Below are 21,617 nucleotides of genomic sequence, written 5' to 3'. Positions count from 1 at the left end.
CTGGATTTCTGCTGATTAGTCTGGTGGGTGTTCAAAAAGTTAATTGGAAAAATAAGAGAGAGAGAACTGTGCTTGTACCCTGAGTTTGTGAAGCATTTCCTGTTACCATAAATAGCACAACTATATGGTAACTTTATCTATCTCTACAGTTTAAATGTAAAAGAATTTGTATTAGTTTTCTATTGCTACCATAACAAATTATCACAAACTTAGTGGCTTAAACAAGTTTATTACCTTACAGTTCCACAGGTCAGGGGTCTGATAGGGGTCTCGCTAAAATCAAGCCATTGGCAGGGCTCTGTTCCTTTCTGGAGGCCCCAGGGGAGAATCCATTTCCTTGCCCATTCGAGTTGTTGGCAAAATTCAGTTTCTTGTGGTTGTAGAACTGAGAACCCGTTTTCCTACCTGGCTGTCAGCTGAGGGCCATTCCTAGTGTGCAGAAGCACCCACATTCCTGGGCTCGTAGTTCTCTTCTTCCTTCTTCAAAGGCAGCAATGGCAGTTTGAGTCCACCTCTCACAGAATCTCTGACCTACTCCTGTACTCCCTCCCTCACATTTAAGGATACACGTGATTGGTAGATTCTAGGACCCTCGCAGATAACCATGGATCTCCCCATCTCAAGGTCTCTCACTTTGACCACATATGCAGTTTCTCCTGTCATGTAAGGTAATATATTCCCAGGTTCAGGAGATGAGGCTGTGGACATCTTTGGGGGCCATTTTTCTGCTTACCACAGATACAGGGTTTTTTTTTAATATTTAAAAATCTAATCTTAAAAACATCTTGACTTTCCTACTGAGGAAAAGCCACACTTTTACGACTGTGTTTACTCACCCATTCCTAATGTTTCCTTCGGCCTGGTACCTTACTCCCCTCCATTCATCCTATACTAGAGTTAACCTGGGGTCAATGATGGGCTTCCAATAAACCTCCTGAAGTAGTGTGCAAAATTTCACATGTATGCTTATTTTTCTGGGGAAAAGGTCCAGAGTTTAGATCAGATTCTCAAAGTACTCTATGAAAGATCTTCCCCTGGGGAAAAAAAAACTACTACAAAAGTGTTTGTAAATAAGTGTGTTGCTTTCACTCAACGTACATTTTCACGCACCCACGTTTCTATGCATCTCGTTCTATGAGACTGGGTGGTGTAGTGGAAAGAGTATATAAGCTTTGGCTCTCCTTCAGGTATCTGACTCAAGCGAGAACTGGCTAAGTGGTGACGGCATTTATCTAATAAGAAATAATGAAGGGTACCAAGCTTGATGGGAGGCACCAGATGAGAGCAATTCAGGACATAAGTTTGATGAACCTTCAAGATAGCCCCAAAAGCAAGAGGACATCATCTTACCTAAGGAAAGCTAAGAAAGTCATGTTGTCCATAATAAAATTAAAAATTTGGACATGATACAAGCTACCATAGACTGCAAGGATGGACAACAACATAAGGGGAAATTCTGTCACACATGTAGCAGATTATCAACAGAAAAAGTCAACCCCACAGAACAGAAATTCAATTTCCAGAGAAAAGTGTGAACTCAAAAAAACTCTCTTTATTCGTAATAGGCAAAAATGTCATCCATCTGTGGAGGCATCCAGAAACCATTATATTAAGTGAAAATTACCAAGCACAAGATCCCATTTACACAGAAAGGGAAGTGGGCTGACTGAAAAGGAAACAGGAGAACTCTCTTGGGGTGAGGGAAATAAATGTTCCTTATCTTGGTTACACGATTGAATCTATTTGTCAAAACTCCTTGAACTGTACACTTACAATAAATTAGTTTTACTGAATGTAAATTACACCTCATTAGATTTTTAATATGTAGGGATACATACTAGGTTATTAACATGGATTGGGAAGGATGTGATGGGGAAGAAGAGAAAGTCAGGCAAAAAGGTAAAAAATAAAACCATTCTATTTAAAAATTGTATGATCCCATTTATGCATTTATGAAAAATGATATCCGTACGCATAAAAAAGCTTGTCAGCTATCCAATTCTGCAACACTGCAAGCCAATATTTGCATCCTTGGCATGTTCAAGTTCAGTGGCAGAGCAGGAGATGAAAGCCAGATGGTAATGGATTATGGAAGAGGAGGAGGAGGAAGTGGGACAGGGAGCGTAGCAAATTCACAAAGTGTTGGTTAAATTGTGTAGTTTACCCTTTGGGGCAGCAATGAAGAATGAAAGAGATGTGAGGGATGCTGTAAATACTGCAAGTGGCCTCAGGATATTTCCAAGAGTAAGTCCCAGCCCGTGTGTTTAAAATGATCATGTTTCTGAGAGAATCCACACATAGGGGAACAGCAGCAGCTCTTGGGGCAACAGAGGGTGACACTGGTTTTTCTGGAAGAAGCCAGTCTTGACATGGGCTGATTGTGTTTCAAAGGCAGCCCGCAGGAACAAATGGCCCGTGTGAGCAGACAGACAGCAAGCCTGAGTGGTTAAAGAAACTCCAGCTTTTCTGGAAGTCAGCCTGGGCCACTGTTGAGTATACAACTGTTCGTACCAAAATGAAGATAGTGCCACCTGGCTAGTTTTAATTAGTAATAATGTATACGCACAGAATATGGCACAAAACACGTACTCAGTGAGTGATACAGTTATATAATTATGCCCCTGCCTAGATAGGACTCTGAAACATACTAGGCAATCACAAAATAGCTGTTGGATGGATGAACAGACGAACTGATGGATGGATGGACGGACGGATGAATAAAACTATGAACAAATAGTCAATTCCAGTGAACTATCTATTTTCCCTGGACAGAGCTTAAACATCCTTTCCTCTGGAAAGCTACCTTCATCCCAGGCTACAAGCATTTTCTCACTTAATAGTAGAGGTCTCAGAGCCAGATTGCTGTGCTTGAATTTCCACTCGACTACTCCCTGTACCTTTGGGCAAATCGCATCAACTCTCTACTCAGCTTCCTCAACTATAAAATGGGGCTTTACAATAGTACCTATCTCACAGGGTTTCTGTACAGATTAAAAGGGTTAGCACAAAAATATATTTATTAGACTGCCTGGCACATAGTAACCATTCAATAAACATTAGCAATTGTTCTAATACTATATACCACATTTTACAAATTATTTACTTGTGTAGCCATTGAAAATAAGCTCCATGAGAGCAGGAACTTAGGCGTGTTCTGTTCACTGCCTATAACTGTGCCCTGGCATTCAATAAATGGTTGTTGAATGAATACCTACCTACCAAAATGCCACAATTACATATAAATATGTATCTTTTTTTTCCCCTCAAAATTAAGACAGGGCCTTGCAAACAGTAGCTACACCACAGACATTTGTTGACTGAAGGAATGAATGGAGATGAACAGATGGAAAGTGATTTCAGACTACAGACAGTACCACATCGAGGAGGCAAAAAAGCGATTTAGGTACATTCCACTTCATCTTTATAAACTTTTTATTTAAAAAATAAAATTATAAACAAAATACAGAAAAATATTGACACCTGTGATAACAAGGAAATGACTCCTAATCTTTAGAGCAGTTTGTTATCGTGGAAGAGCAAAACCATGAGTTTTATAAAGAAATTTTATTGTGCAAAGGAGGAATGTACTTTTCAAGGTTCATTTATAACAGGTATTTGGCATTGACCAAAAAAGTATTTCTAAGTATACATTCATCATTTTGTAGCATATTTACATTCAAGTTACGTTTTCAAATTCTATGCCAAATACAGTCTAACTCACCTTCAAAAATCCCTAAGATATTACTAGAATTCTGCTTATTTGATGGGAGTGCAGTATGATTTTATTAGAAAATAATTTTATATTCCTACCAGATCACTTATATTTTAACTACTTCAACAAAATTCACTGACCTTTTCTTCCCAGCTGAAGTCAAGCCTCTTCTAGACAATGAAACACTAACTGAAGTTTGGCCAGTAACAAAGTTACACGGTAATTTTTTTCTTGCCTCCTTAGAGACATTATTAAAACTTTGAACAGAGGGACAATGGCTCTGATAAATTACTTTTCCGTTTACAGTAGTTAGGACATATTACAGATATAAACTGCAGAATTTTCACTTCTTTTGCTGAACCACTTTCCCTTCCAGTTGTTACCAAATTCCTCATCAAAAGAAAACACGTTTGGAAACCCACATACTCTTCTGAAAACTTTTCTCCATTTTCCCCACACATTCCTCAAATCAGATTATTTATTTATTAACAATTTGTGAATTTCTTGCTTGGTTTGTCTAAATTACACTAGGGTAGCTATCCTAATTTGCTGATAATCTTACCATTTCATCTTTTAAATTAGGATGTTATTAAAATCAACATAAATTACAAATAGCTTTCATCTTTGCTATGGTTCTCTGAGAAATTTATCTGACCTTATTGCAGGGTCGAGATTCCATGGGGCCTGACTGTCTAGGCTTGGCAAAGAAAACATCAAGATTCGAAAATTCTATGCCTCCAAGAGATTCCAGACAAATCAAATCCACCCATAATTCTTTCTTAATTATCTCCAATTAAGTTCATTTTTTAAAGTCTAGTAAGAAAATTAATGACAAAAGCATGGAGACAGATGGATTTCATTTAGCTGAGCTCTTTCTCATTTTCTTCAGGTCGTAACTTCTCCTCCGGTACACGCTGGCTGGCAGTTGGCAGCGGGCTGCTGCGTTGACACCACTTCTAACTCAGATTCACGAGCAAAGACCACTGCATCACCGCTTACGTTTATCAGACACTGTGCCTATAAGAACGACAGGACATGTTCCGTCACAAACTCAACAATATGCTCGTATTCTTCTGTTAGACTAGGTGCGGTCCTGTATAGCCGTAAAAGCACAGGCTTATAAGTCATTAGAGAAAAGATAGACAAACCAATAGAAACAATGAGCAAAGGATTAGAAGGTAATTCATAGGAAAGAAAACTCAAAAAACCATTAATACAGTTATTTAATTTCGTAAAGGAATCTTTAACAATTTTAAGTAAGTTATTATGTTAACAAAACTGATAAAAGAAATGTATCCTAAAATTTAACCTAAGCAACACTCCTTTGCCCCCATTAACAGAATTATATTAATTAGAAATAAACAGTGTGGTCCCATCATGGCACTTGGAACTGGAGACCATCACAGTCCAAACTAGAGAGCATCTAACTCTCCTCGTCAGCCATCACTGCACAGTCAAGCATGGCTTAACCACGGGCACACGTTCTGAGAAATGTTTTGTTAGGTGACTTCACCATTGTGCAAACATTACAGAGTGTACTGAAGAGGAACAAAATTTGCCACCCCAAAATGTGTCTCCTTAACATGAGGATTATTTTAGGCTGATTATTTTTAAGAAACAAAAGACTCACAAAGTTTTTCTTGTTACCTCCCCCTTAACTGCCTAAAAGAATTCAGATTAAAAAAAGTCTGTCTCAAGAAGTGAGCTATCACCTTAGCATACCAAGAACTAGATGGTACACAGGGAGGAACCTAGAGAAGCCTGTTTGTTGGGGCTCCCCTCTGTGTTCTTCTGTTTCTGTGTGGTCAAACACTTGTTTTCCAAAAGTCTGCTCCTTTTCACCTTCTGTGAATTGCCTTCCTTCCCTTTGAAGTCCTTGACTCTCCCCACTCCCAACATCTTTTGTCTTTAGAGAGGATGATATGTAAAGTGAGAGCTTCAGCCATTTTTGGAGAGTAACTCAGGTTTCCTGGGTTTCTCCCATGTACATATGTTATCAAACTTTTGTTGGTTTTCTCTTGTTAATCTGTCTCATGTCAATTTAATGCTTAGATGAGCCAGAAGAAACTAGAAGGGTAAAGGAAAATTTCTTCCTTTCCTACAGTACTTACACAAACTAGATGGTATAGCCTACTAAACACCTGGGCCTTATGGTACTAATCTTACGGGACCACTGTCACATACGTGGTCCGTCACTGCCCGAAAAGTTGTTGTGTGACGTATGACTGTATTCCAAAGACCCACCAAGAAGATGGTGGAAACAGTAACTTCCAGAGGCATTTAAGAATAATAACTAGTCACCTGGGATGTAAAAACAGCATCTGACCTATGTATGACCATGGTTATTAATAAATTCATTAACATGTTTTAAGAATCTAGAATCAAAGACGTCTGAAGAGTAATTCTCTTTTGGGAAGGAGGGTGGAGGTGGAAAGAGCACGGGAGAAATTCAAAGCCTCCCCCACCAGAGATTTTTAACTACATCTCACCTGGTTTTTATTTGGATTCTCCATGAAGACACACTGCTTCATTATGTAGGAGACAACAGCATTCCCTCCTAATGCAGCGACATGAGCTCGCACCATTGCAAACACTTCAGCAATGAAAGCATGGAGAAACCCACTGACTCCTCCCTCCTAAACAGTAATGCACAAGAAAATCAAACTATGCACATGTGCACATGAATGTAGATAACATGTCAAAGAATATGTATTAAAACACCTTAAATGGTCTTAATATAATGGATGATAATTTTAATTTCCTTCATAATGGAGATTTGCTGCATGAATGAACAAACCAACCAAGCTTTACTGAGCAGGTATCTATGACACAGATTACTATCCTTACTCTACAGATGATGAAATTGAAGCTCAGAGAATCTGTAATACGCCCATGACTAGCTATGATCACAGAGCTAGTAAATAAACGGCAGGGGAAGAATTCAAATTGTTCCTCCATCTTCACCATCTCCCTCTATCAAATTGTTCCCATCATCATTCAGATAAACTGATGGTAAATATAAACAATGAAACTTCTCTGTATCCACATCTGCCATTCTGAACCATGTTCCAGTCACATTTGGTTCACTGTTTTTCAGAGGGAGAAAATGATAGAGCTAAATTACATAAACTATCCTCATAGACATCTATCTATAATATAGTCCCTTGCTGTTTATAAATGTAAACTTTTAAAAATTGCTACTTAAATATATCTCAGGCAAATAACTACTGAGAAAACAAAGCTGTTCTTTCAGGGCTATTTGAAACCTCGAATCAAACATAACTAAATCTGTTTTATTTACCATACGATAAGGATGTGGAATTTCTAATAATAAATGGGTTTAAACCCAACATAATTCTTGTGATAATACTAGCTACTATATCAAATTTGATAAGTGTAATCTAGAATCAATCCAGATTACTGAAAAAAATTGCGTGTTACTTTTAGTAAAAACTAACAATTTGAAACCTGTTTGGTTTTGTTACTAATATCTTTAATCAGAGAAAATTCACAAAAACAATGAAATAACATGTATAAAATTACCTCACGAAGAGAAGTGGTTTCCCGAATAAAAAACATGTTGATTATTCCAAGATATTTAGTTATTTTTGCTCCCGGAATGAAAGAAAGAGGTGTCATCTTAACCACCCCAACTGTAGAATTTGCACAAGGTGCGGCAGAACGATTCCGGAAATTTCCTTCACCCATTGGACTTGTTTTTTCAACTGTCACAGCTAAAATCAGAGAAAGAGAGAAAAGCCTCAAGATCAGACGTGGATAACTCAGTTACTCCCTAAGGTTTCCAAAGAAGTGGTGACAACATTCAGCTCTCTGTGAGGCTAAGCCATGTCACGAAAGAAAAGAAATGCTCATGCACCGCATGCAATTAAAAAGAGAGAAAGAAAAACAGAAGAGGAGATGCTGGGATGGAAGTCTTTTGGAAGAAAAATGGCATTCCTGCAAAAGAAAATGTTGATGCGGTGTAGCCACACACACAATGATCGTTACAAAGTGAAGACAAAGAAAAAGCGGTACAGCATTCAAAATTATCTGCTGGAGGAACAAATTATTACAAAGAGAGTGTGAAAGTTGTTACATTTCCCAGTGCAGTTTTTTCCATCTTTTTCAGAAGACTTCATCATTGTCAACTTGTAGATAAACCTTATGTTAACTAGTTACAATAGGTTCCTTTCCCAAACCTTTTTGATCAAACTCATAATTTTAAAAACTTAACAAATGATCCTGGCTGTCTAAAAGTTGTTTATAAAATAACATAAATAATAATAGCTACTGCTTGTCAAATAACTACTATAAGCCAGAATATATATATCTAGTTCTTACAACAACGCAGCAACATAGGTATTATCATCCCCATTTTGCACATGAGGAAACTGAGGGGCAGAGAAGTTAAATAACTTGCCCAAGGTCACACAGCTGTTAAAATGGCACTTCTAGGATTCAAAACCAGATCTGGCTGGTTCCATATCCTGTGAGTCTTTCCTCTAAAACATAGCTCCTTCCCTTTAATATACTGTAAACTCTTTCACTCAAATACGTTTACCTCAAAGTCTACCAAAACACATGGAGTATAAAGAACATATAAGTAATGATCCTGATTCTAGCCGTGAGATAAGAGTTAAGCACTTTCTCTCTGGAAATCTCTCGTTTTCTTAGCCCTCTGGTGTCACTCTCAGGAAACTGACATGCCATATACTACATGTACCTTGGGTCCTGGAAGTCTCTTCAACAAGATAGCTCATAATTTCCTTCCATTAGAAGGACATAATATCTATTTATATACTTTTAAGAATACCTTCACAAAAAGTAAAATTTTAGAACACAATTCTACCGTTAAAATGAACAAATCTAAAGGCCTTTCAGTAACTTTTGCTAAGTGACCATTAGAATCTGCAGCTTTCACACTCCAATACATGGCTGATTGGCAATGTTATTACTGGGAGTAAGGTCTAGCCTTCCCCACTGGGAAATCAGGGATACGCTTCTCAGATCATAACGTGGTAGAAACATCCGCCTACTTGTCTTAATTGATCCGCGCCTTATGGTCTGAGCTTTCAGTTTAATGAGCTCTATCCAGCTGCTGCATCTGTCTGCAAAGGAACTGTAATCAACTGACGTTGCTGAAAACACAGACAGAAAACAAAAGAAAAAACAAAGAAAAAATATGGATGACGTCTCTTACTCGTCATAACACTCCTTTTGATGATGTAATTTAACTGTAACTTAGAAAAAGAATGGTCCTTTTCAAGTCAGGTAAGAGAGATAGTAAAGAGTCAAGCTTTAGACACTGATTTGTCCAAAACCAGGTTCTCAGTTAGTGGCTGAGCGCTTTTGGTGATGTCACAGTGGTGTGCTCTCTGACGGGGAATCAAAGTGGGGTCTAATGGAAATAGTGAAAGGACCATACACTGTATTTTAACCAACTTTATTTCCCATTCTTTGTACTTTAGAATGTTTTAGCTGCTTATATTTCAGGACTTTAACTTACAATCCAAACTTTGTGAATAATTCCCTTCCCTAGTTTTACCCTAAAATCAAAAATAAAAATAATGCGAATCAAATGTGGAAGAACATATGAAAAAAAAAAACCACCAGTTGACTTATCTTTTTAAAAATACCTTCTTTCTACCATCAGTAACAGGAAAGCCAAAGGGTCCTTTTTTTCAATGTTCTGTTTCCATGCCAGACTGGCACCAAAGCTTCTGATAATATGGGGATGGGGAGGTGGGGGGTGAGCCTCATAAGTTTTCCTTTTAAAAAGAACTTTTACTACTACTAAGCTGAAAAAATAAAGAGCTAAATTTTATTTTTAGAAACTTTGAAACTAGTAAAATCCTAAAAAATTTGAATATTACTTTAATAAATATTTTTAAGACACATTCTAACTACAATAAAGCCACAGTTTGGTGTCTATTCCACTGTCCAGTGCATTTCTCCAATGTCTGTATGTTTATGCACCACCACACTAGAATTTCACACCTTTGGTGACTATTTGCTTAATGAGACAAACTCACCTCTCTGTGCAGCTGGTATACCTGAGTTAGAACTTGCACTCTCCAGGTGTTCTAATAAGACAATATGAACAACATTAGCTTGGATGCTAAGGACAAGCCAGTATCTCTTCTTTGCTGTTTGTTAATACTCTCTATAACCCAGATGAACAGACCGAAATCTTTACAGCTTCATTATAAAAGCAAACCAAATAGAAGTATTTAGGTTTCAAATGCAGTTTCTATTGAAATACGACAACTAGCTCGGTTAACAATACCATGCCAAGGAAGACTACTTGTTACTCTAACACAAAGAGAGTTTCAGAAACTTTACAGACACGAGAAAATATAAACACAGGAACAATTGTTAGTAGGATGAAAGCAGGATGTGGGAAAACTGAACAGAGAAAAGGGTCAATGTATTGGGAAGAAAATCTGAAATGAAACACGGAAGGGCAATACTTGTGGGGAGAAGAGCCAGTGAGATTAAAAATTAGACAAGGCAATAACCTGTGTCTCAGAGATGAACACAAGCTGCTTACTAACTGTACCCTCCCCTCACCACCAACCTCTTCATTCAAGGACTTCACTACCAACAGCTCCCTCTGGTGGTATCAAGACTTTATGGAACTAAAAAGCGACTGCTCTCCACAGAAATAACCAGGAATCCCAACTAGAATCACTCCCTCTCCAGCAACCTCATCAAAGCAGCATCCAGAATTTTCCCTGTATTTTATATTTTTATTATAGATACCTGAGGTATTGTACAAATTTAAACAGTACTATAAAAAAATTTCATAATCTATTTCTAATGCTCAGGCTTTACCCACACAAGCATATTTGAATGTTTGTTTCAAAGAATTTTTTAACTAAAGGAATAGTTACCAAGTTAGAAACAACTCATCAAAAACACTGAGAATAACTTGAGTCAGCCAGTTTTCTAAAAAATTTATCAACTAAGTAAATATATATTTTTGTCTCTGCCTAATGTGTTGATCTTTCGGTAATAGTCTTAAATGAATAAAAATTATACTTTTCAAAAATAAAATTTGTACAGAACATTTCTGCTACTTGGGTACAACGGAAGTATGTCCCACACCCCCTCCCCATTTTTATAAAGCAAGTGACCATAAGCCAACACTGGAGAGAGTACAATGGTTAATAGTCCTCTTACATACACAGAGTTGTTGAATAAAAAGGGATCACTAGGTAGGGTCCATAAAATGTAAGGGTACCATGCTGTGGACATGCCCTGACCATCATGCCCTCACACTGTACATTTAGACGGGAGAGTCTTCCTAATTCAGGATCCTGAGGGGCACTGGAAGCCTAAAAGGAGATAGAACCTACAGGAAGAAGACCAAAAGAGAACTGACATTCCAAGGTTTATCAGATCTCTAGCAACCTCAGCACCGAAACAGACCCAGTGCAGAAGCTGGGAGAGCAAATGGCCTACCCTAGGCTTACAAATCCCAGGAGGGTCCCAGGGCTCTCCTGAGCAGTATTAGGCTTGGTGAGTACAGACTTATAGAAAATACAGTCAGCATTAGGAATTCTGTAAAAATTTAAAAAATGCAGGGATAGAAGGGAAAAGCTAAAAAAAAAAGTGAAAATTACTAAAATGAAATTATCTTCTACACTTCCATATTACCTAGATAACATGGAATTCCCCAGTAGCAGCTGTATATAATGGCGAATGCCCACAAAAAGAGCTGAAATATGTAGAAAGAATCTGCTCCCATGTATAAATATATCAAGTGAAAAAACAAAGGTACACAATGATCCACAAAATATTTGTATTTTGCTTGTTTGTTGTTTTTTATGGGTTTTTTTGGTGAAGAAGATTGGCCCTGAGCTAACACCTGCACCAGTCTTCCTCTATTTTTTATGTGGGACACCTGCCACAGCGTGGCTTGATGAGTGGTGTAGGTCCACACCTGTGATCTGAATCCACAAACCCAGGCCACCAAAGCAGAGTGTGTGAACTTGGCCACTACACCACCAGGTAAGCTCCAAATATCTGTGTTTTTTTTTAAAAAAAAAAGGCTAAACAGACTATCTTTGCAGAGTAGACAATAAGCTGTTAAAAATAGCTCTTTCTTGGGAAGGGAAATGAAGGGAGCTTTATTTTGGACTATTTGATTTTTTTTGTAAGATTTGAATTTTTCATAATGTACATTTATTACTTTTCCCGAAAAATTTTACAAAGGGTGGAGCACAGAGGGGAAAAAGTGAGGGAAAATGTTTATCCCCTGCCCTCAAATATGAATGTATTGGAATTAAAATCCGAAAAAACCAAGTTTTTAAATTGGAGACATATTTAAGAGAAAGTTGAAGGGAGAAGATTTTTGACCTCACTTAAGGAGACCAGGGTCATCTTCTAACATGCCTGCTATAATCTCAACTTTCCTCTCAGAGAAAAGGCCCAAGATGAGCTGGTCCTGGCAGCAGATGAGCATCGGCACCTCAGACTCGTCTGAATACCTCAACCATCTAACGACCTCCGACTGTCAGCTCCTTCTGATTACTGTCTGGCTTCCCAGGTAATAGGCTTTTCAAAAGAGAAGGTACTACAGATACAAGCCGTCTAGCTCACTGACAAATTAGTAATTCCAGTTAAAAAGAAATAAACAAATGCAAACACAATCTCTAAGCCAATACTGAAAAAAAGACAACCTATTTCATACTCGAGGCAAAAAGCTCATTGAAAGTCTTTCGGGCTTCGTTGAGGAGCTAACGCTCAGTGTGGGCCATTTGCGTATCTATGCGGAAGAGTTCAAACACTTCTTATGGTAGGTCCCCATTCGGACTGCAAAGTATCTAGACCAAGCCACACAGCAGCCCACTCCTCTGACGATCTCCTTTCCCACTGAACACAGGAAAAAGACGATTGTGCTTTTTTAAGTCACCAGTAAGTGATAACCCTGTTATCCCCAAACAAAGAACCCTAGAAAGTGAGCGAGGCAAACAGAATATGCAGTTTATTCTCTTAGTATATTCTAGCAATACTTAACAAGTCCTAGTGGTGTGGGGAGATGGACTAACCTAGGTTAAAGTCAGTTTGGTGGCAATGAGCATATTGATGACAAACAGAAAAAAAATGTGGCAAGGATTCTTCCTCCCTCAATTATACATGCTCCTACGCTTCTAAAGTTTGAGACCTCTCCATTCTCCTAAATCATTTGTCATAACCAATGACAAAGGTATTATCAAGCTATGAGAAAGTTCTACACTGACCACTAACTCTTCTGACAACTTATTCACTGTGTAGCATTAGCATTTACAGATAATCTTTGCTCTGAACACAGTCATGCGACACATAATGACATTTCCGTCAATGATGGACTGCATATATGATGGTGGTCCTATAAGATTAGTACCATACAGCCTAGGTGTGTAGAAGGTTCTACCATTTAGGTTTGTGTAAGCACACTCTAGGATGTTCACACAACGAAGAAATCGCCCAACAAAGCATTTCTCAGAATGTATCCCCATTATTAAGCAACGCATGACTGTAAATAAAAAATATTTGAGACAATCTTATTTGGTCATCTTAAGAAAATTACTAAAACTAAAAAAATTCCTGCAAATTCTGAAAAGATTCTCTGGTAGATTAAAATACAATATTATAGTTAAAAATAATTAAGGCATAGATAAAAGATATAAATAGCTTCAATTTGGATAGTCTACTAGGGGAAAAAATTCAACTATAATACACAGATAATATATACCTTAGATGACAAAGACAATTAGCTTCTCTATTTGGATCATTAAAGCTTCCAACTAAAGGTGTACAACCTCCTAGGCCGCTTGTCTCTCTTCTTCAATCCCTACCTGTGTTTCCCTGTCTGGTTCCAGGCAGCCACTCCTCCTCTCACTCCCATTCTTTCTATCTTCTCTTTCAAATCATCCCTGTTTTCTCCCAGTAACCCCATTCAATTTTCTTTGCTTTTTACTCCTTCTTCCTCTGACTCTGGATTTCACTGTCTCCAAGCTGCCTTGGAGAAGCGAGGATTCCTTATTCCTACTTCCCCATCAATTCTCTTTCCCTCCTTCCTTCCCATTTCTTGGATGAGGTTTTCAATCATTTCCCACTCTTCAGTTTCTGTTTTCCTCTCATTCTCCTTCCCCTTGGCATCTCCCTCCTTTCAGGACCTTCTAGTGTTTGTTGTGGCCGTCAATAACATGGAGAACTTTAGCGTTTCTTATTGTCACTACCATTTGGCCATAGGACTAAATAAATATATTAAAACAAAAGAGAGAGAGAGAGAGAGAAAACAGACATGCAATGAACTGTTAATACACAAAGATATTTTTAGTCAGTATAAAGAATTATATATACTTGTAAGAATTCAGAATCATTAGTTGGCAGGAAAAAATAAAAACTAACTTTTGTAGTTTCTATAGATTTATATTTCTAATTGCTAGTTTAAAATTTGAGGCAAGTCACTGTAATTTAACAAGTTAAACTATCTTTTAAAATCAAATTTGGTTTAACAAAAAGTAACTCATATCACCTACAATAAAAATAAAGATAAAAAACTTCAAATGTAGATAGCTAATTATGTACTACAATGCATTGAGGGGATAAGCCAATTTGTTTTCTTTTATACTGAAACCCAGAATTTGACCTACGCTTGTCACATCAGTCAGCAGCTGCTTAATGAAAAGAGTACTCCTGCCAGCCTACAGCTTACGCCATTGAACATCAGGCTATCAGCCCAGCATACAGCAAATGCAAGAGGAACAAGCTGGGTAAAAAAAACTTGTCTTCTATACAGTTTCATTCAACAGTATATAAAACTAAAATTGCCTTAACTAAGCCTTTTTAAAGCCTTAAATTCTCAGAATCTTAATGAAAACTATTATCCTATTATAGATTAGATTTATAAAGTATTTGATATATATTTATAAGGGTATATGATTGACACACCTTTGCCTAATATAAGTTCTTAAGCCCCACAATATGGTGTCTATTATCTCGAGATTTAGGTCTTTAGACATGTATCTAAAGTAATATACTAACCTTTTATAACAATTACATGCATAAAATCTATTTGGAAATTAACTACAGTCTATGAGAAAAATCACACTGATTTTCTTAATCAGATTATATTCACTCAGATTCCCTATTTTTACTATATTTGCTATATCTCTTTTGGTCTCTATTTTTTTTAAAGTCTCTTGAACACCACTTCAGAATAAAGTGGTAGATACTCAGAAAACTGAAGTGTAGACATTAATGATGAGGAAAAAGCATGGAAGTGGTACATAAAGTCTATTATAGCCACCTTTTTTCTCATAACACAGCCTCATATGAAAATAAGTAATTTATGTTGATGCCACATCACCTATGTTCCTCATAGTATTCATCAAAGAATTTTGATGACCTTCACATGATACTGTTCTTTAAGAAATCACTCAGGCTCAGCATCTTTTAATATTTCAAATCAGAAAAATTAAGCTAACTAGCAAGGTAACACCAAACCAACCATAAATTTGAGACATACATCAAACTATTTTGTTACCTTGAGAAACAAAACCAAATATAACAAAAGATGGAAGGAAAAAATTGAACGTGGATGGACAATTCAGGCCCAGGCTTACTCTACACAGTTAATTAGGATTCATGTAATTGAAGCATCTTTTCTTCATGTAATAGTCATTCATTTTCAATAACATGAAAAGATAAGGAAAGGTTTATCTACAAGTGAAAAGATGGAAGTATTAAACATACTGTGCATAGCTCTTGAAACCTCTCTGTCAACATGAAAGGAAATGAAAAATTTTAATAAATCATCCTGCTTGTCATAAGAACATTAAAAAGAATTTGAATTCAAAGTTTTCAGAATTAAAAAAAGAAAAGGCTCTATCAACTTAGCTAACTGACCTAACAAAACTATAAAAACTATATATTTATTTACTTAGTATCAGTAGTTGACTTTTAAGCCTCTTGTGGTTGCATATAAGAAAGCAGAGAAGTTTTTTGAATATTTATTCCTAACACTCTTACCTTTCTCTCTCCTGTCTGTTGCCTCTAAAGTGCTAAGCTTAACTTTTTCCAAATATTTCTATTCTCTATTCACAGCCTCCCTTCATGTTACAATGCTTAATTACTACATTGATACTAAAACATTCTATTACTACATTCTTCAGACATTTTCAAAACCCATTCTATTGTCAAACCTTCTGAAACACTTTGAGATAACTTTTCATATCTATTTAGTATAGCCCATGTCCTCCTGAAAAGACTTGAGGGAGCAAAGACAATAAATAAGCATGCAACATAAACAACAATTTACAAAACTATTTACGAAAAGGTACAGATAAACTGTTGAGTGTTTATGCAATAGTCAAGGAAAAGCACATAGGTTTTGTAGTTCAACACTTAGGATGAAAAGTTTCATATATATTAATATTAGATGTGATGATGTTGATCGTTATGAAGATGATGGTAATGATGATGATAAAGGTGGCATGATCTGATTCAGTGGTTTTCAAACTTTTTAAAATCCTTCCTTCCAACAAAATCACATACTGTATAGAGACCAACAAGTAAAAGCACACTGAATCGAAGCTGCTCTAGCTCTGAGGCAGGGGCCCAAAGACCTGTCCTGTCACTTCCCCACCCTCCTCCGCTCCCTTCCCACCCTTCCTCCTAGAAGACCATGAGGCACCTCTGAAGAAACTCTATGGCTTGGAGGAGCAGAGTTTACAAATTATTGGTTTAACTGATTTGAAGCTATTGGGAAAATTTTATCAATTTAATTAACAGAAGCTCAGTATGTCTCAGGTATAATTTAGCTTTTATGTTTTTAATAACAGGAACATGTTAATAATTGAAGGACCATGAACTATAGAAACCCAAGGAACCAGAGAATTTTAAAGACCACAGAGAATCTTAATCCTTTTGAATTTTACAGATGAGGAACCGAGGCTTAACTGGCTTAATTAGAGGCTAATTGGGCCAAGTTCTCCGACTTTATCAGTAGTAGAACTGAGAAGAGAACCCAGGTCTGTTGCTTTATTACGCCAGCTCAGGGCCCCTCTCCACGCTCCTTCAATGAATTGCAAATATTTTACTATTGTTCACATACGACTTATTCCTCTCAAATTCTTCTTTCCTTGTTCCTCAGATCACAGAGTATCATTTGTACAAAATACACTCATGACCACAATAAGCACTTGTTATAATAACCTTGGAAAACATTTTGAAAGCTACTGGAGAAACTATAAGTTATCAACTGTAAGAGTTTAAATCTAATCTTCTACAGAATTCAGTAGCTATTAACAACACGGTAAAACTGAGCTAATAGGGGCTCCAAATCCACAAATACATATTCCTATGGCTTGGCAATTGACCAAATCTTTTTTGTTGCTAATTGGGTTTTTGGTTTTGACTTTTTCCCCCCTGCCTCCACCCTCAACCCTGACCTCCCCCTCCACCCAGCCCTGTCCCTTGCAGGGTAAGGACACATGCAATGATACCTAAAAGTGGTTTGGAACTAACTCTGTGTGAAACAGAAGTTTCTGTATAAAGCCGGTGTTTTAAAAAAGAAAAAAAATTCTCTCTAGTCAGTTCAAGGAAGACCTTGACAGTTCTGCTTTTTATTCTGGAAGTTATTGTTAATTCATAAATCTGAACTGAGATTATCTTTGGATTTGATTTTTCCTCTCTATTCATTCTTTCAAGGAATTGAGGTATGCTAAAGTTCTCTATGGAGTTCTAAACTAGAATTTTAACTCAGAAGAAAAGGAAAGAGGTTACCAAGTTAGAAAGCTCAGAATCTGAAAGTAGCTTATCTTTTCTTCTTGAAAACATGAAACAGGATCTTTATCTACACAGATGAGCCTTGCGCTGATTTAGTAAAGACTCTATTGACATATATACAATGTGAATATAAAACAATTCTGTATTATAACTAATTTGGTTATAACTTAGAAAGATAAAATAATTAACAAGTAGAAATCATAATTTCACTTGTATTATAAAATGTAAAACTTAGAAAAGCTAATTTGATTTTAAATAACAAATACATCATTTCTCAGAATAAAGAATTTAGGAAAAAACACAAATTACATTTATTATATATGTGATGCTATAAAACAAGGTACAGCAATTCTGGAAATTTTCATAATAAAAACTGTACTGAAATAAGAAAAGAAATGGAAAAAACTACCTCCCATTTTTCTCGAAAGATTGTACAGATCTAAGTAAATTTACTGCTATTCAGTTAAGGGACAATTATTTTGCATTTGAAAAAATGGCAGCATCCTGTAAGTACATAACAATGTTTCTCAATTATAACCAAGGCACCAAAAGACAGAAAGTTCATCCTTTTCTCATTGTACTGCCCCCACCCAAAACCTGTCTACATATCTTCTGAAGAAAATAAGTATTGTGTTGTCTACGAAAACCCAAAAATTTTTGTAAAGGTTTGATTGTTGCTGGAAAAAAATTTACTGAATAGAATATATTCAGTAAACTATACCATGTGGGAACAGGAACTTTGGGAAATCCAAACCTCTGAAAATAAAATTTAACACATTTGAGGAAGAAGAAGGGAATATCATATGAAAAATCACCTTATTATGATGAGATTACTCGAGAAATTAAAATGAGACGAACATTACTCTCCCCCCGTTATGAACATGAAGAAATATACAATGAGGAAATGAAGAAGAAATCCTCATCCCAAGATTAAGTAAGACTGCCTACGATGAAGAAGCAAGTGCAAGGAACCAGACACTAGGATTTGTGTTTGCATTTCCCTTGCTTAACCAACCTTTAGCTGGTGGAAAAGGATGAGAAGGAAGTGAATCTGAACAGAGTTCCAGTGGAAACTGCAGAAGTTCTTCATTATCTGTAGAGGCTTGGGAGGCAAGAGAAACACTAGTTATTTAGTAATGATCTATTATTAATTTTTTAAAAATTAAGAATCTGGGATAACAGACATATTCCCCCCCAAATCCAATTTATTCTGGTTATTTTCTCTTTGGTCTCTCAATGGGGACCCCTCACCTGTATGGTGTTGAGAGTGATGCTATCTTCCCTGGCAAGACTGTTGTGAGATTTAGAAAGGATAATGTGTAAATCTCTTAGCACAGTGCCTTGCAAATAATAAGCACCCAATAATTATTATTATTATCCTACTCTTGGTACCATACTAGTTTCTATGATACTTAAATCAGTTATTATCTATCTTTTTTGATAAATATCCTAACACATAATCATTTAATACACCTATCTGACAGTAATTCAATGCTATACATCTAGAATGTAATCAACTTAAAAAATTTCAGATCAATCATGAATATTCTATTTAGCCAAATACACTATTTCCCTCTCCTTTTTTTCAAAACAGATACATGGTTCCTAATAATTTGGGTTTCTTTGGAATATATTAAGAATGGCACTTCCTAAATCTTACTGGATAAAGGACAACTCTGAGAATCTGCTGAATATTAAGGGAACTTTCCCGAGAAAAATACATGATACATTAGTAGGTTCTCAAATGCCTTAAGGACCTCCTCAGAGATCCTAGGATAGGAACCTCTAAATTACTGCAGAATTAAGCTATAATCTAAGTCTAAAAACCAGTAGCATTCTCTATGTAAATATACCAGTCAACTACGTATTCACGTGTGAAAAATATCGAGTCAGCCATATGCATATCCACACAGTTATTTTGACAAAGATAAGCAGAAAAGTGGCAGTATCTCTTCAAGAAACAAGTCATTTATTTCCTCTATCTATCCTCTATATGTTATCACTGAACGATAAATGTAGATAGACATGAACTATGCTCCCAACCATCACAGGTTTACCTCTTTGCAGTGACTTCTCAACATGTGCTTTAGTGGTCTGTAAAGCCTGATTTTTGTCAAAAGTTATTGCAACTGCTGTGACCGTAACCTAGAATCAGAGAAACAATGATCAGCAAAACAACCAATGCCCAAAGAAGTTTCCCGCAAATCTTCTTCAGCACCATGGAACAACTTAGACTAACTGGCTAATTTGCCCTTCCTGCTTAAGATTCTCAAGGAGAACGACACATAAACTCAGATATTCAGACTACAACTAAGTCCAACATTTACACCTGAATCTAGATATTCCAGAAAGAGCTCAAGAACCTTCTCTAAACAATGGGACTCGAGGAACCCCACAGGAGGACACATGCAGTTCTGTGTGTATACCTATGTATACATTCGCTAGAGCACACATGTGACTCCACCTTCAGATAACCGGAGTTCAGAGAGATGAAACACATACGGTCTGATTCACACTAATACAGTTAAAAAGATTTTGAAGTAAAACAGCTTATACTTATTTAATTACAGTAAATTTATAATATTAAAACAGATCAGATAAAAGCTAGAATCTTCCTTAATGGTAGACTGAATCTTAATTACCTGAATTAACTCATCTTCAGGCAGGGATACTGTAAAATTTACATGGCAAAGGCAGCAGGGGATCATCGACCGTAGTTTAAAATACAGGCTCTAGACAATAGAAAATATTAGTATTATCACTTCTGTTAATTTAAAAATTTATAAAAACTAATTTTTTAATGCACATTCTAGAAAATGGAAGTTGAAAAGATCAAAACAAAGCTGGTCCACTTCTGTTTTGTCTATTCTCATATTAAGAATACATTTTTCATATTTAAGCAGACAATAAGATTAAATCATATTTATCACTAAGTCATAAAAAATAATCTAAGAAAAAGGTTTTTTCATACATACATATGCAATAGATGTTTCTGAAGTTTAAAGCTATAACACTTAAAATATATTTCTTTTACAGTATGCTATATTAACATGGAGAGGACAACTTTAGCATTTTACCTGATAGCAGAGTTAAGATTGACATGTAAATAAAAATAATCCAGCCCACAACTCTGTAAGGTAGTCCAGACAATATATACACTTTTCTTCTTTTAATTTCATGATTCTTAGAGTTTTAACCAAAATATAGTTATTCAGAAGGTTCCTACCTTGAGCAAATTTTCACAGAGGTCATTAAAGTTCTTATTGAGGGCTTGATTAGTCAGGTTAAGGCTGCTTAACCGCATTACTCTTACTGATGTGAACATCTAAATACAGAGAGACATAATAGCAGTTATTTTATTATTTTTAACTGAAAACTGTAACAGTTAATAGAACTGCCAAGAACGAAAAATAATAACTAATGTGGTATGAAAAAGGATAACATTTCAATTGCAATAAGGAGGTCAAAAAGAAAACACATATTAAGAAGGAACTTGCTAAAGTCAAGTATGTTTTATTTGCTTAAAATTAAGAATGACATGTTTACCTGTATTTCAGATGTCCAATTATTTATACCAGGCATAATTTCTGTATTACAACTATAAAAGCCTGCCAAAATAAATTATAGTTAAAATATATGATAATATTTCATTTGGTTTTAAGTTAAAGAATAACATTTTTCAATTACTACATGAAGTTCTAACTGTAAGATCCATTCATTCTTTTTCCCTAAAACTCTATACCTTCAGGAAACTTTAGACCATCTTATTAAATTATCAGGTTTTTTTAAATGTATAAACAGAAAAGGATTTATTAAAAATCAGTTCATCTAAGTTCTAACATAAATATTTTTAAACTGTATGTTCTCAGCCTTGGAGCAGCAAAGCACCTAACAGGATGTGACACTGATAAAGTCTTTAAAGTAAAGTCTATAAAGTAAGTACTATAATAATTATGAACTAAAATACTGATACGCAAAACTAGTCTCATCTCAAAGATAATTTTCTTCTGTTCACCTGAAGGAGGAGGAACATCAGTAAGTAGAGAATGTACATCTTCCATAGCATCTGTGTCATCAATCTGAAAATAAAAGGATTAAATCACTACATAAGTAGTAAATATATAAT

The 21,617-nt window shown here is 36.0% G+C and overlaps 1 protein-coding gene across 9 annotated transcripts in view; it reads right to left on the bottom strand.

Moving 5' to 3' along the window:
- Positions 1–3,414: 3,414 nt before the first annotated feature.
- C2CD5 (C2 calcium dependent domain containing 5) overlaps positions 3,415–21,617 on the bottom strand; it is an 88,718-nt gene continuing 70,515 nt past the window's right edge. For 3 of the 9 annotated variants that reach the window (XM_046659885.1, XM_046659893.1, XM_046659905.1), the window contains 11 exons: positions 21,507–21,570; positions 21,038–21,099; positions 20,718–20,816; positions 20,134–20,223; positions 19,549–19,636; positions 18,507–18,593; positions 9,745–9,795; positions 8,749–8,850; positions 7,256–7,446; positions 6,202–6,348; positions 3,415–4,729 (listed from right to left, as the gene is read on the bottom strand). In XM_046659885.1, coding sequence (XP_046515841.1) covers positions 4,598–4,729; positions 6,202–6,348; positions 7,256–7,446; positions 8,749–8,850; positions 9,745–9,795; positions 18,507–18,593; positions 19,549–19,636; positions 20,134–20,223; positions 20,718–20,816; positions 21,038–21,099; positions 21,507–21,570 — 1,113 coding nt within the window. In that variant the 3' untranslated portion in view covers positions 3,415–4,597. The remainder of the gene's footprint in view (positions 4,730–6,201; positions 6,349–7,255; positions 7,447–8,748; positions 8,851–9,744; positions 9,796–18,506; positions 18,594–19,548; positions 19,637–20,133; positions 20,224–20,717; positions 20,817–21,037; positions 21,100–21,506; positions 21,571–21,617) is intronic. The other 6 variants (XM_046659899.1, XM_046659913.1, XM_046659917.1 and 3 more) reach the window with 3 other exon arrangements.

Source organism: Equus quagga, chromosome 1 (genome assembly GCF_021613505.1).
Source record: "Equus quagga isolate Etosha38 chromosome 1, UCLA_HA_Equagga_1.0, whole genome shotgun sequence".
Classification (NCBI taxonomy): Eukaryota; Metazoa; Chordata; class Mammalia; order Perissodactyla; family Equidae; genus Equus; species Equus quagga.
Note: the sequence above shows the minus strand (reverse complement) of the source record. Positions and strands in the feature narration are given on the sequence as shown.